This window comes from Bos grunniens, chromosome 12 (genome assembly GCF_055505025.1).
Source record: "Bos grunniens cultivar Pamir isolate PY7600 chromosome 12, Bosgru_T2T1.0, whole genome shotgun sequence".
Taxonomy (NCBI): domain Eukaryota; kingdom Metazoa; phylum Chordata; class Mammalia; order Artiodactyla; family Bovidae; genus Bos; species Bos grunniens.
In genome coordinates this window covers 21,744,603-21,759,967 of record NC_141176.1, presented here as the reverse complement: position 1 = coordinate 21,759,967, position 15,365 = coordinate 21,744,603, and the positions used below count along the sequence as shown (strand labels likewise).

Genomic DNA, 15,365 nt, shown 5'->3' with positions numbered 1-15,365 from the left:
ATGAAAGGAGAAATTAACAATAACACAATAATAGTGGGAGACTTTAATACCCCACTCACACCTATGGATAGATCAACTAAACAGAAAATTAACAAGGAAACACAAACTTTAAACGATACAATAGACCAGTTAGACCTAATTGATATCTATAGGACATTTCATCCCAAAACAATGAACTTCACCTTTTTCTCAAGCGCACATGGAACCTTCTCCAGGATAGATCACATCCTGGGCCATAAACCTAGCCTTGGTAAATTCAAAAAAATAGAAATCATTCCAAGCATCTTTTCTGACCACAATGCAGTAAGATTAGATCTCAATTACAGGAGAAAAACTATTAAAAATTCCAACATATGGAGGATGAACAACACCCTGCTGAATAACCAACAAATCACAGAAGAAATCAAAAAAGAAATCAAAATTTGCATAGAAACGAATGAAAATGAAAACACAACAACCCAAAACCTGTGGGACACAGTAAAAGCAGTCCTAAGGGGAAAGTTCATAGCAATACAGGCACACCTCAAGAAACAAGAAAAAAGTCAAATAAATAACCTAACTCTACACCTAAAGCAACTAGAAAAGGAAGAAATGAAGAACCCCAGGGTTAGTAGAAGGAAAGAAATCTTAAAAATTAGAGCAGAAATAAATGCAAAAGAAACAAAAGAGACCATAGCAAAAATCAACAAAGCCAAAAGCTGGTTCTTTGAAAGGATAAATAAAATTGATAAACCATTAGCCAGACTCATCAAGAAACAAAGGGAGAAAAATCAAATCAATAAAATTAGAAACGAAAATGGAGAGATCACAACAGACAACACAGAAATACAAAGGATCATAAGAGACTATTATCAACAATTATATGCCAATAAAATGGACAACGAGGAAGAAATGGACAAATTCTTAGAAAAGTACAACTTTCCAAAACTGGACCAGGAAGAAATAGAAAACCTTAACAGACCCATCACAAGCACGGAAATTGAAACTGTAATCAAAAATCTTCCAGCAAACAAAAGCCCAGGTCCAGACGGCTTCACAGCTGAATTCTACCAAAAATTTAGAGAAGAGCTAACACCTATCCTGCTCAAACTCTTCCAGAAAATTGCAGAGGAAGGTAAACTTCCAAACTCATTCTGTGAGGCCACCATCACCCTAATACCAAAACCTGATAAAGATCCCACAAAAAAAGAAAACTACAGGCCAATATCACTGATGAACATAGATGCAAAAATCCTAAACAAAATTCTAGCAATCAGAATCCAACAACACATTAAAAAGATCATACACCATGACCAAGTGGGCTTTATCCCAGGGATGCAAGGATTCTTCAATATCCGCAAATCAATCAATGTAACACACCACATTAACAAATTGAAAAACAAAAACCATATGATTATCTCAATAGATGCAGAGAAAGCCTTTGACAAAATTCAACACCCATTTATGATAAAAACTCTCCAGAAAGCAGGAATAGAAGGAACATACCTCAACATAATAAAAGCTATATATGACAAACCCACAGCAAACATTATCCTCAATGGTGAAAAATTGAAAGCATTTCCTCTAAAGTCAGGAACAAGACAAGGGTGCCCACTTTCACCATTACTATTCAACATAGTTTTGGAAGTTTTGGCCACAGCAATCAGAGCAGAAAAAGAAATAAAAGGAATCCAAATTGGAAAAGAAGAAATAAAACTCTCACTATTTGCAGATGACATGATCCTCTACATAGAAAACCCTAAAGACTCCACCAGAAAGTTACTAGAACTAATCAATGATTATAGTAAAGTTGCAGGATATAAAATCAACACACAGAAATCCCTTGCATTCCTATACACTAATAATGAGAAAACAGAAAGAGAAATTAAGGAAACAATCCCATTCACCATTGCAACAAAAAGAATAAAATACTTAGGAATATATCTACCTAAAGAAACTAAAGACCTGTATATAGAAAACTATAAAACACTGGTGAAAGAAATCAAAGAGGACACTAATAGATGGAGAAATATACCATGTTCATGGATCGGAAGAATCAATATAGTGAAAATGAGTATACTACCCAAAGCAATTTATAGATTCAATGCAATCCCTATCAAGCTACCAACAGTATTCTTCACAGAGCTAGAACAAATAATTTCACAATTTGTATGGAAATACAAAAAACCTCGAATAGCCAAAGCGATCTTGAGAAAGAAAAATGGAACTGGAGGAATCAACCTACCTGACTTCAGGCTCTACTACAAAGCCACAGTTATCAAGACAGTATGGTACTGGCACAAAGACAGAAATATAGATCAATGGAACAAAATAGAAAGCCCAGAGATAAATCCACGCACATATGGACACCTTATCTTTGACAAAGGAGGCAAGAATATACAATGGATTAAAGACAATCTCTTTAACAAGTGGTGCTGGGAAATCTGGTCAACCACTTGTAAAAGAATGAAACTAGAACACTTTCTAACACCATATACAAAAATAAACTCAAAATGGATTAAAGATCTAAACATAAGACCAGAAACTATAAAACTCCTAGAGGAGAACATAGGCAAAACACTCTCTGACATACATCACAGCAGGATCCTCTATGACCCACCTCCCAGAATATTGGAAATAAAAGCAAAAATAAACAAATGGGACCTAATTAAACTTAAAAGCTTCTGCACATCAAAGGAAACTATTAGCAAGGTGAAAAGACAGCCTTCAGAATGGGAGAAAATAATAGCAAATGAAGCAACCGACAAACAACTAATCTCAAAAATATACAAGCAACTCCCACAGCTCAACTCTAGAAAAATAAATGACCCAATCAAAAAATGGGCCAAAGATCTAAATAGACATTTCTCCAAAGAAGACATACAGATGGCTAACAAACACATGAAAAGATGCTCAACATCACTCATTATCAGAGAAATGCAAATCAAAACCACTATGAGATACCATTTCATACCAGTCAGAATGGCTGCAATCCAAAAGTCTACAAATAATAAATGCTGGAGAGGGTGTGGAGAAAAGGGAACCCTCTTACACTGTTGGTGGGAATGCAAACTAGTACAGCCACTATGGAGAACAGTGTGGAGATTCCTTAAAAAACTGGAAATAGAACTGCCTTATGATCCAGCAATCCCACTGCTGGGCATACACACTGAGGAAACCAGAAGGGAAAGAGACACGTGTACCCCAATGTTCATGGCAGCACTGTTTATAATAGCCAGGACATGGAAACAACCTAGATGTCCATCAGCAGATGAATGGATAAGAAAGCTGTGGTACATATACACAATGGAGTATTACTCAGCCATTAAAAAGAATACATTTGAATCAGTTCTAATGAGGTGGATGAAACTGGAGCCTATTATACAGAGTGAAGTAAGCCAGAAGGACAAACACCAATACAGTATACTAACGCATATATATGGAATTTAGAAAGATGGTAACGATAACCCTGTATACGAGACAGCAAAAGAGACACTGATGTATAGAACAGGCTTATGGACTCTGTGGGAGAGGGAGAGGGTGGGAAGATTTGGGAGAATGGCATTGAAAAAAAAAAAAAAAAGAATTGAGTTGACAGTTTTATATGTAATAGGAGAAACATCCTACACCTAATTTGTGGACTTCCTTTGCTTTAGAATGATCTGCACTCATTTAACCTGCTATTAAGAACACATTGGATGTGAGAGATGAATAGCTTGAGAGCCACTATTTTTTCCCTTATTACAACAAACCACATTAGAAGTTAAGACACATGAAAAAACATTTGGAAATCTGTGTACCCATCTCTTTTTCAGGTAAAATGACTACAAGTGCCTTTAAAATGACATAAATGGGCCACTATTTATATTCCACAAATTACGGGTTTTTTAAGCCTATAACAGTCTATATTTTTGAGAATTTTTTAGATGACAATTCAAACTTAGTATTTACATGTACAAAGGGTTGTTTGTTTTTTTTTTTAATTTGGGAACATTATTAAATCTACTGTTACTGTTTTCAAAAAAAAAAAAGAAGTTAGATAAGCAGGGTGACAATATACAGCCTTGACGTGGTCCTTTTCTGATTTGGAACCAGTCTCTTGTTCCATGTCGAGTTCTAACTGTTGCTTCCTGACCTGCATACAGATTTCTCAGGAGGCAGGTCAGGTGGTCTGGTATGCCCATCTCTTTCAGAATTTTCCACAGTTTGTTGTGATCCACACAGTCAAAGGCTTTGGCATAGTCGATAAAGCAGAAGTAGATGTTTTTCTGGAACTCTTGCTCTTTTGATGATCCAATGGATGTTGGCAATTTGATCTCTGGTTCCTCTGCCTTTTCTAAATCCAGCTTGAACATCTGGAAGTTCTTGGTTCATGTACTGTTGAAGCCTGGCTTGGAGAATTTTGAGCATTACTTTGCTAGCGTGTGAGATGAATGCAATTGTGTGGTATTTTGAGCATTCTTTGGCATTGCCTTTCTTTGGGATTGAAATGAAAACTGACCTTTTCCAGTCCTGTGGCCACTGCTGAGTTTTCCAAATTTGCTGGCATATTGAGTGCAGCACTTTCACAGCATCATCTTTCAGGATTTGAAATAGCTCAACTGGAACTCCATCACCTCCACTAGCTTTGTTCCTAGTGATGCTTCCTAAGGCCCACTTGACTTCACATTCCAGGATGTCTGTCTCTAGGTGAGTGATCACACCATTGTGATTATCTGGGTCATGAAGATCTTTTTTGTACAGTTCTTCTGTGTATTCTTGCCACCTCTTCTTAATATCTTCTGCTTCTGTTAGGTTCATACCATTTCTGCCCTTTATCGAGCCCATCTTTGCATGAAATATTCCCTTGGTATCTCTAATTTTCTTGAAGAGATCTCTAGTCTTTCCCATTCTATTGTTTTCCTCTATTTTGCATTGATCACTGAGGAAGGCTTTCTTATCTCTCCTTGCTATTCTTTGGAACTCTGCATTCAGATGGGTGTATCTTTCCTTTTCTCCTTTGCCTTTTGCTTCTCTTCTCAGCTATTTGTAAGGCTTCCTCAGAAAACCATTTTTCCTTTTTGCATTTCTTTTTCTTGGGGACGGTCTTGATCACTGCCTCCTGTACAATGTCATGAACCTCCATCCATAGTTCTTCAGGCACTCTATCTATCAGGTCTAATCCCTTGAATCTATTTGTCACTTCCACTGTAAAATCGTAAGGGATTTGATTCAGGTCATACCTGAATGATCTAGTGGTTTTCTGTACTTTCTTCAATTTAAGTTATTCAATTTAATGGCAGGATTTTTAGCCATAACCAAATATCTCAGCTTCAAGAATGAGGAGGAACCAGTGAGAGGGAAATATTACTCACTGTGATGGAGAAATGATTATAAACTTAGGAAAGTTATAAAGGGAAAGTGAATGGATAATTCTGCTATGTTTAATTTGATTTGACATCATTATGTATTGGTCTAGATTGAGAATGTTTAGAAAGTAGAGAAGTAGAGCATGAGAGAAAGTGTATTGTCTACATTTCTAATATAGGACAGATGCAAAAACAGGAACACATGGGTGAATGTGATAAATACCAACATGTTAGAAGACCCACTCATCCATTTCCAATAACAATGGGCCCTGAGCGCTGCGGCCTGATAACCCAAGCTCTGATGACTACGTTTAATTACTTGTAATTAATTTAGTTAATGATTGAACTACTAAACATGTTATGCGTATTGTTTCTGTAAATGTTAATATTCACTCCTAAATTGTTAAATAGTAGACTATTAAATAATTAAATATTACTAGAACTATGTATGGAGAAGGAAATGGCAACCCACTCCAGTATTCTTGTCTGGAGAATCCCATGGACAGAGGGGCCTGGCGGGCTGCAGTCCATGGGGTCGCAAGAGTCGGACATGACTGAGCGACTAAAGAGAGAGAGAGAGAGGGAGAGAGAGAGAACTATGTAAAGGAACCCTGGCAAGAATGATTTCCTCCGTCCAAAGAAAACGCGTAGTCATTTTCCGTCAGCCCTTCTCTTTGTGAGTATAAATGTTTCTGGTTTAAGTGAACATGTTTCAAGTGAACATAAATGTTTCTGGTTAAAGTGTGTTATGAAATGCTCCATATGCTTATACTCTCACAAGTATAAAAAAATTTTTTTTAATGAAGTTGTTTTCTTTTGGTTAAATAAGATTCTAAAATACAGAACGTGAGATTCCAGGGAAAGTGCCTACCACGATCAAGGATAACAGTGCCAAATAAGAGGAAGGACGTATTATGTAGAAATGAATGGAGATCACCAGCTGGAGCCCAGACACCCATATCTGTAAGTCATGCTAAAGCATTCCTGTTGTTTTAGCAGATGGTCTGTTCTACAGAACTACTTCCACATGTTCATGAGGTATGAGGTCATGATGTGGGGGTTCACTAGTTTTGTACTTATAATAAAATTCTGTAATTAGCATTACAGTGGTAGTTCATGGGACAACTTCTAGTTGTTATATATATATATTTAACAATGCTGTATTTTCTTATAGGTATGGTATGTATTAGTTTTTTTTGTAATTCAATTCCTTTTAACTTCTTTAAATAAATAGGATTTTTCTATATAGGACAAGTGAGTAGAACAGCAGCAGAAAACTTTCTGCATTCATACTCCTAATTCTGATGTTGTATGTAATTGAGGAATTTTTATTATAAAATCATTGATTTTTTCCCTGAGTTTCTTTATGCCAGTTATTTGAATCCATTTCATCAGAATGTTGAATCTTTTAGTTTTTGCTAGTGAAATGCTTCTGGCACATAAAAATGGCTGTTGTATTTTAACTGAAGAATTATATTCTTAAAGAAGGCTCATGGTATAATTACAGGACCATTTGAAGTACATTTCCTAAGTGTTTACTTGCTATCTGGACACTTTAGCAAATATATGGGTACAGATAGATTTTTGAAACTATTTAGTTATTGCCCTTTATTTGATAGAATATGGCTTAACTTTATTAAAGAATTTTGAAAGTATGTTGTAATTTAGAATACTCTGTAGCAAACCTGCAGGAGGCAAAAAAAAAAAAAAAACAAGAAAAAACATCTGAAAGTTTTATGGGTGGATGATATTAGGAGAACATATTGCTGGTTCTTCAATCCTCTGAAAGCTTCTGCTAATGCAGTGAAATGGGAGGTCTCCACAGGAACCATCTTGGATGTTGTTATTACTGTTTGAGATTTTAGAGAAAATCCTAAAGAAGCTGTTTTTGCCTTCCAATACTTTTCTGTATTTCTAGCCATTTTTCAACTAACTAGTAGTACATTCTTTTGGGTTGTACATAGGTAAATATTGTAAAACTAAGAAAATGACTTGACACTTTAAAATTAAAATAAATGTTTAATTTGTATTTAGACCGATAAGCCAGATTTTACACATTTACTTTAATATTTGAATAGGATTATGTGAATGTGCCATTTTTGTAAGTTCAGTTCAGTTCAGTCGCTCAGTTGTGTCCAACTGTTTGCGACCCCATGAATCGCAGCACACCAGGCCTCTCTGTCCATCACCAACTCCCAGTTTACCCAAACTTATGTCCATCGAGTTGGTGATGCCATCCAGCCTTCTCATCCTCTGTTGTCCCCTTCTCCTCCTGACCCCAATCCCTCCCAGCATCAGAGTCTTTTCCAATGAGTCAGCTCTTCGCATGAGGCGGCCAAAGGATTGGAGTTTCAGCTTTAGCATCATTCCTTCCAAAGAACACCCAGGACTGATCTCCTTTAGAATGGACTGGTTGGATCTCCTTGCAGTCCAAGGGACTCTCAAGAGTCTTCTCCAACACCACAGTTCAAAAGCATCAATTCTTCGGTGCTCAGCCTTCTTCACAGTCCAACTCTCACATCCATACATGACCACAGGAAAAACCATAGCCTTGACTAGACGGACCTTTGTTGGCAAAGTAATGTCTCTGCTTTTGAATATGCTATCTAGGTTGGTCATAACTTTCCTTCCAAGGAGTAAGTGTCTTTTAATTTCATGGCTGCAATCACCATCTGCAGTGATTTTGGAGCCCCCCAAAATAAAGTCTGACACTGTTTCCACTGTTTCCCCATCTATTTCCCATGAAGTGATGGGATCAGATGCCATGATCTTAGTTTTCTGAATGTTGAGCTTTAAGCCAACTTTTTCACTCTCCTCTTTCACTTTGTAAGTTAAAGATGGTCAAATATCTATAATTTTATATTTAATCTAACATATATATTGTGTGTGTGCTCAGTCGTGTCCAACTCTTTGCAACCCATGGACTGTAGCCTGCCAGGCTCCTCCGTCCATGGGATTCTCCAGACAAGAATACTGGAGTGAGTTGCCATTTCCCCCTCCAGGGGCTCTTCCTGTGTATATGAACAACAACAAATAAGTTTATGAAAAATAGGAAATAATAACACAGTTTAGTTCCATATCTTGGGTTGGATAGATGCTCGCTAAGTATTTTTGATACACTAGCCATAAAGTATACGTGACTCATATTCACACCTGAGCAAAATTATTAACTATGGTGCTGCAGGACTTTGGCTTCTAAAACATTTTTCAATTCTAGGATTTGGATATTGTAAGATTACTGAAAAACGAGTCTAGAGCAAGAACAACAAGATAATTTCTATACCTTGTTTTAGCTATGGTCACTATCAAGCAATCAGTTATTATAGATTTTAATCCTGTATTTTAAAAAAAATCTCTCTTCATTTTAATCCCTCAGGTAAAAATGGTAGAAAGGCCCAAACTTGCTGCAGTGTGTGGACATTATGATCATTTTTATGCTCAACTTGACTTGTTGAGGAAGAGAGTGCACGGACCAAATTACCACCATGTTCCTCAAAAAGATACCAGAGATGAGGAGAGTTATGATCAGGAAGAAAGCCACAGTCCACCTCCAGGTCAATGGTAATGTCATGGTCTAACTTAAACTTTCGTCCTCTGAATAATATCTTGCTATATCAGCATTTATTTTGAAGTCTGTCCAAATTCTCCTAAAGCATCCAGGAAGAATCTCCAGACTACGTTTAAAATACTTAATTCACTGTTCCCTTGACACTTTTTCATCTCAAGTTTGATGTAACTAATCTTACTCATGTTGCCATTTGACTGTGGCCACAGATTCATACTCTTGAATTTTTCATGTTGTTTTCTTCTTTCTGGTAATGCCGGAGACCTGGGTTCGATCCCTGGGTTGGGAAGATCCGCTGGAGAAGGGAACAGCTACCCACTCCAGTATTCTGGCCTGGAGAATCCCATGGCTGTATAGTCCATGGGGTTGCAAAGTGTTGGACATGACTGAGCGACTCTCACTTTTCACTTTGAACTCAGAATGTCACAGGTGATTTGTGAATCTCATTATGAAGCTGAAAATCTACTTGTCAAATTGCTGCCTATAACAAGTTAAAATTTCTACTCAAGCTGAATGTTTCTGTTTCCTAAGGCTTGCTGAATACCTTCAGAGGAAATGTAAAGCTCAACAATATAAGCTGAAAGTGGAAAAGCAATTGGTAAGTAAAAACCAAATATAAGAGGCCATCAGAGATTTCTAATGCTTTCTCTGTTCACAAATATTCATGGTTCCTTAAGTCAAAGTTCATTCCACATAGAAGATTAAGACTAGTTTTTAACAGCTAAAGAAGAATATTGGGAATAGGCTTTAGCTAGGGTCTGAGAAGCCTCGTCCGTTCCCTGGCTCCATCACTTGCTGTGACGTTAGGCAGAACATGCAGCCTCTCTGAACTTCAGTATCTTTCTCTATAAAAGCTGTAGATAGGCTTCGAGGTCCCCTTGAGTGCTGCTTTTCTTTGGTTCTAGTTTATTAGAATTCTACACATTTTTAAAAAGGGATTATCATATTTTATTTGAAATGAAAGTTAAACTTTACCCTTAAGTATAGTGTCAAAATTCTGGGGCTGAGTGAAACTGGATATACATCCTATTTGTATTGGTCTTATTTTGAGCTGCTCAAAAGCTTTAGTTCTCTTCCCCTACCTAATCTCAAGCTCCAAGGGTTGCTGAACTTTTATAGATATTTGATTTCACAGTTACAGTTTAGCAGTTCAGAAAACAAATCTAGGCATCTTACATGCTAGCGTAAAATACTGATTGCTTAGAATAAACAATACCAGTGGTTTTATTCATTTACTTTTTTAAAAGTTTCATGCTTAATCTAAGAAAATTCTGCTCACTATAAAAAAAAACTCAATATAATTATTATCAAATAGTGAGATTGATAATATAATTATTGCTTAAAGGATGAAGTGCAGGTCAAGTCATAAGGTGTTTCCAGAATGCAAATACACTTGATAAACTACTTTATTCCAATAACAGGGTCTTCGTCCATCTTCTGCTGAGCCAAATGACAACCAGAGACAAAAGCTAAGAAGCGATGCGGAAGGACCTAGATTCTGGGGGCTGCAGTTCAGGAGAAATGAAATGAAGGAACAGGTTAGAAACTGCTTCCAAGGGCTACCGCTGGATTTCTCTCGTTGTCTTGTGTACCGTAATACCATGTTGCTTTGAGGAGGGCACGGCAACCCACTCTGGTATTAATATTCTTGCTTGGAAAATCCCGTGGACAGAGGAGCCTGGGGGGCTACAGTCCATAGGGTCGCATGACTGAAGCATCTTAGCACACACACACGCAGGGTATTATTGTTTTTAGCATCTATGGTGCACCCGAGAGAGCTCACTACACAAACCCTTGCTGGGTACACGGTGTGATGCACCACAATGAGGGCTCAGGGGAGACAAAGACATGCATTCCACCTTCTCAGAGAATGCAGTGTAGCTGAGTTCATAGGGCTTTTTACCTCGGATTGATCAAGTAACTGTCCATCCTGAACATTTTTGAAATTTGTGTTAGTTCCCTCGGGCTGCCTTACAACACACTGGGCAGTTTGAAGCGACAGAAATTTACTGTCTCACAGTTCTGGAGGCTTGAAGTCCAAAGTCAAGATGTCAGCAGGGCCATGCTCCCTCTGAACTCTGGAGGGGAGTCCCTCTCTGCCTTTCGCTGGCTTCTGGGAGTTGGTCCGTGATGCTCAGATATCCTCACTTGCAGTGACACAACTCAGTCTCTGCCACTGGACGTGGCATCGTCCTTGTGTGACCATCTTCGTCTTCTTTTTTTAAAAGGAGTCTGCTTATTTTTTAAAATATTATTTATTATTATTATTATTTGGCCACACCATGTGGCGTGGGGCCCTTAGTTCCCTGGCCAGGGGTGAAACCCAAGTCCTCGGCATTAGAAGTGCAGAGAGTTAACCACTAGACTGCCAGAGAAGTCCCTGGCCATCTTCTTAACAGGACAGCAGGACCCACTCTGCATTAGGGACCCACTCTGCCCCAGTTGTGACCACAGCTTAGCTTAACTATTCACCCCTGCAATGACACCATCTCCAAATATGATCACTTTACCACAGGCAAAGTATAAGGCAGATTATCATTTTGGGGAGCACCGACTTTTCCCTTACTACATATCACACATTTCTAAAATCATAGGCTGTCTTGGGGATTTCCCTGGCTGTCCAGTGGTTAACACGCCATGCTTCCAATGCAGGGGGTGTGGGTTCGATCCCTGGTCGGGGAACTAAGATCCCACGTGCCGTGAGGCATGGCCAAAAATAAAAAATAAAATAAAAATAAAATCATAGGCTTTCTAGAGAGTATTCTGTCAAGTTGTCCGCAAACATTTAACATTTTGGAATTGGGATTGCTTTCCAGGAATATTGGAAGCAGTTAGAGGAAATACGCCAACAGTATCACCATGACATGAAGGAAATTAGAAAGAAGATGGGGTGTGACCTGGAGGTAGGTAAATTCATTCTTCTAAAGGAAATGTTGAGGGACTGCCCTGGCAGTCCAGTGGTTAAGACTTCTCTTTCCAATGCAGGGGGTGTGGGTTTGATCCCTGGTCAGGGAACTTAGATCCCACATGCCTCATGGCCAAAAATCCAAAGATAAAATAGAAACAATATTGTAACGAATTCAATAAAGACTTTAAAAATGGCCCACGTCAAAATAAATGTTTAAAAAACGGAAACAAAATGTTGCTCTATTGATTCAGAGCTAACTAAACTGAGCAAATATTAACAGTAATGATCTTTTTAAAAAATAATTTTAGATATTTAACTATTTTTGACCATGCTGGGTCTTTGTTGCTGTGTGGGTTTTTCCTAGTTGTGGCGGGCCGGGGCTCCTCTTTATTACATGCTTGGGCTTCTCTGCAGACCTCAGGCTCTAGGGCGTGTGGGCTTCAGTAACTGTGTGTGTGGACTTAGTAATTGCAGTTCCCAGACTCTAGAGTACAGGCTGATTAATTGTGGCCCATGGGAGTAATGATCTTCTCATCAAAAAGATAAACTTTATCAGGCAAACTTTTTTTTTAAATAGGAAAACTGCCAGATGTAATGGAAGCCCCACTGAATTATGGTTTACCTGAGGCTGCACAAGGTGATGGGGCTGAGAGTCTCAGTGGAGAGAGCCTGCTATTAAATATGGTTGATCGTGTTCCCTGTGAGTCAGTCAATAAGTATTGACCAAGCAGGTATTTTATTCCAGAACTGGATTCGAGACAGGAAGTGAGTTCATGCCTGTGAGGTAGGAAAAACAACGAGCATTTACTGAATTTAGCTACATTGGAATCCCAGGTGGCTCAGTGGTAAAGAATCCACCTGCCAATTCAGGAGACGCAGGAGACGTGGATTTGATTCCTGGGTCGGGAAGATCCTTTGGAGAAGGAAATGGCCATCCACTCCAGTATTCTTGCCTGGAGAATCCCACGGACAGAGGAGCCTGACAGGCTACAGTTCACCGGGTTGCAGAGTCAGACATGACTGAGCACGCGTGCATGCACACACACACACACACACACACACACACTGGAATAGTCTCATATGCTGGGGTAGTCTATATGAGGCAACATTTGAGTACAGTTGAGATGATTCTTGAAATATCCTTTGAAGGAGCCACATTGGAGATTCATTCTTCTATTTCTTAAGTGGTTGTTTTTTCAGTAGAACTCCAGATGAGATGGCTGGCTTGTGTCTGGAGACCACATTGCATGAAAAACACATGCATTTTTAAACACTAGAAACATCATCGGGACCCTGGAATGCTCCTCCAATGAGAGGCCAGGGGGTACCGAGTCCCATTGAGGACACAGCCTGTCTCACACATACTTGAACTACACACTTATTTTGTAGAACTGCCCACACTGCTGAAATTGATCTTTCCCTCTCCCCCATCTCTGAGGGCATATATATATAAATGAATATAGGTGAAATGAGCAGAGGTACAATTCGGTTGTATGTACTGGGCTCTGAACTAGAGCTTTGATATCCACATCTTCTTTACTTCCCATGACAGAGAAGTTCAAGTCACTTAGATATTACAAGGCAGACTGTGTAACGCCCCCTGATGGCTCAGACGGTAAAGAATCCGCCTGCAATGCAGGACACGACTGAATGACTAACACACACAAAACACAAATAAGCAACTGATTCTAAAACCTGTACCCTTTCCAGCATAGACACTTCTACCCATAAACAGCTGGAAAGATAAGACATGCATGTGTGAAGCAGTGCTGGAATAACTGAATCTGGTTAAGCCCTGTGAGTGAACATGAGTGGGATGAGCTGGTGGAAGAATTTTCTGGAAGAAGAGAGATGGGGCTCAGAAGATGGGTCTGAGAAGCAGAGTGGAGTTTGGAGAGGCAGAGCTAAGGAGGAGGGCATCTGAAAGAACCACACAAAGCTTCAGGCCAGGGTGCCGTGGGAGGGGCAGGCTGGACATGCTTATCACCAGAGCAGTGCATGCGTGCAAAGTCGCTCAGTCATGTCTGATTCTTTGCGATCCTATGGATTGTAACCCTCCAGGTTCTTGTCCATGGGATTCTCCAGGCAAGAATACTGGAGTGGGTTGCCATGCCCTCCTCCAGGGGATCTTCCCAACCCCAGGGATCGAACCCCCGTCTCTCACCTCTACCTGCAGTGGCAGGTGGGTTCTTGACCACTTGCGCCACCTGGGAAGCCCAGAGCAGTGGTTTGGTTAATGGTGGAGAGCCTCGTGTTATCCTCAGCCCTGTTTTTTAAGGCGGGTCTGGGATGGGAAGCCTGCATGCAGGAAAGATGGACGCAGACTTTTCTAGAGAGGCCAGGAAAGAAGCCCTTGGGGGAAATGAAAGGCGGCCATAGAGGACAGAGGCCATGAGGGCATTCTCTCCAGCCACACCCCCGGATCCTCCCTGGGCCAGTGTCCTCACGAGACCCCATTCAGGTCTAGCAGCTGAGGGGCAGCAAGTGGCCTTCAGAACCGACGCAGAACCAACCTTGTGGATTGTGTATAATTTATGTTGAAGGAGGACTCAAAAATGAACTGGAAAACCTACTTGGTGAAGAAGAGCGGCCTGCCCATCCCCCATGAAGCACCTGAGGAAGAAGCATCTGTGCAGGTGATGGTTATTGTTAGACGATGCTGTGTTTCCCAGTGAGTCTGCTCCAGCCCTGTGTTCCCATCCCTCCTTGTGCAGTAGAACCACGGGGGAGAGTTTAAAAAACTCAATCAGGACCCTCTCTGGTGGTCCAGTTGTTAAGACTCCTGCAGGAGCGTGGGTTCCATCCCTGGTTGGGGAACTAAGATCTGGCACATTGTGTGGGGTGCTGCTCCACAAAAAAAAAAAAACAAAAAACAGAGCAATCAAAAAAAAAAATTAAAATGCCTGGACTCCATCCCAAATGGTCTGGGGTGGGACCCAGGCATCTTGTCATCAAGAGCTAGCTGGTGAGTTCGTGCAGCCGTTTGAGAACTGCTTCCGGGGTGGAAGAAATTTCTATTGTCTGATGGTGTTTGAATCTGAATCTCAAACACACCCCTCAATAAATCTCACAGTTAGTTTATCTTCAAACTTACCTTTTTGGTATTAATAGGGAACTGTGCAGAGCTGAATGATCAAATGGCTCACAAAGGACTTTTCTTTTTTCCTCTGGGAGGTCTTTCCCCTTCATCTTCAATGAGGTGCCCCAAAGGCCTGATTGAGGGCAGGTGAGAGGAAGCCATGTTGAGTGAAGTGAAGGCTGAACAGCCTCCCTGAGTGTTTCTTTTTGTGAAAACCCGGGGACTTCCACAAGGGGTGGTGCTCAGAGCTCTAAAGTGGACTAAGGTTGAATTTTCTACCCAGTGGGGTGAATGGGGCTTCAGGGTCTAATATGTTTGACACGAGTTTGACCCCTGGGTCGGGAAGATCCCTTGGAGGTGGGCATAGCAACCCACTGCAGTATGCTTGCCTGGAGAATCCCATGGACAGAGGAGCCTGGTGGGCTACAGTCCATAGGGTCGCAAAGAGTTGGACACAACTGAAGTGACTTAGCATGCACACACAAA

The 15,365-nt window shown here is 40.1% G+C and overlaps 1 protein-coding gene across 11 annotated transcripts in view; it reads left to right on the top strand.

Annotated features, from left to right (window-relative positions):
* Window positions 1-15,365, top strand: part of NEK5 (NIMA related kinase 5) — a 70,505-nt gene that overhangs the window by 32,480 nt on the left and 22,660 nt on the right. For 8 of the 11 annotated variants that reach the window (XM_086329209.1, XM_086329213.1, XM_086329211.1 and 5 more), the window contains 6 exons: window positions 6,157-6,290; window positions 8,704-8,888; window positions 9,424-9,490; window positions 10,314-10,430; window positions 11,709-11,795; window positions 14,344-14,436. In XM_086329209.1, the coding sequence (XP_086185335.1) occupies window positions 6,157-6,290; window positions 8,704-8,888; window positions 9,424-9,490; window positions 10,314-10,430; window positions 11,709-11,795; window positions 14,344-14,436 (683 nt within the window). Of the gene's footprint in view, window positions 1-6,156; window positions 6,291-8,703; window positions 9,322-9,423; window positions 9,491-10,313; window positions 10,431-11,708; window positions 11,796-14,343; window positions 14,437-15,365 lie in introns of all 11 variants that reach the window. The other 3 variants (XM_086329207.1, XM_086329208.1, XM_086329215.1) reach the window with 2 other exon arrangements.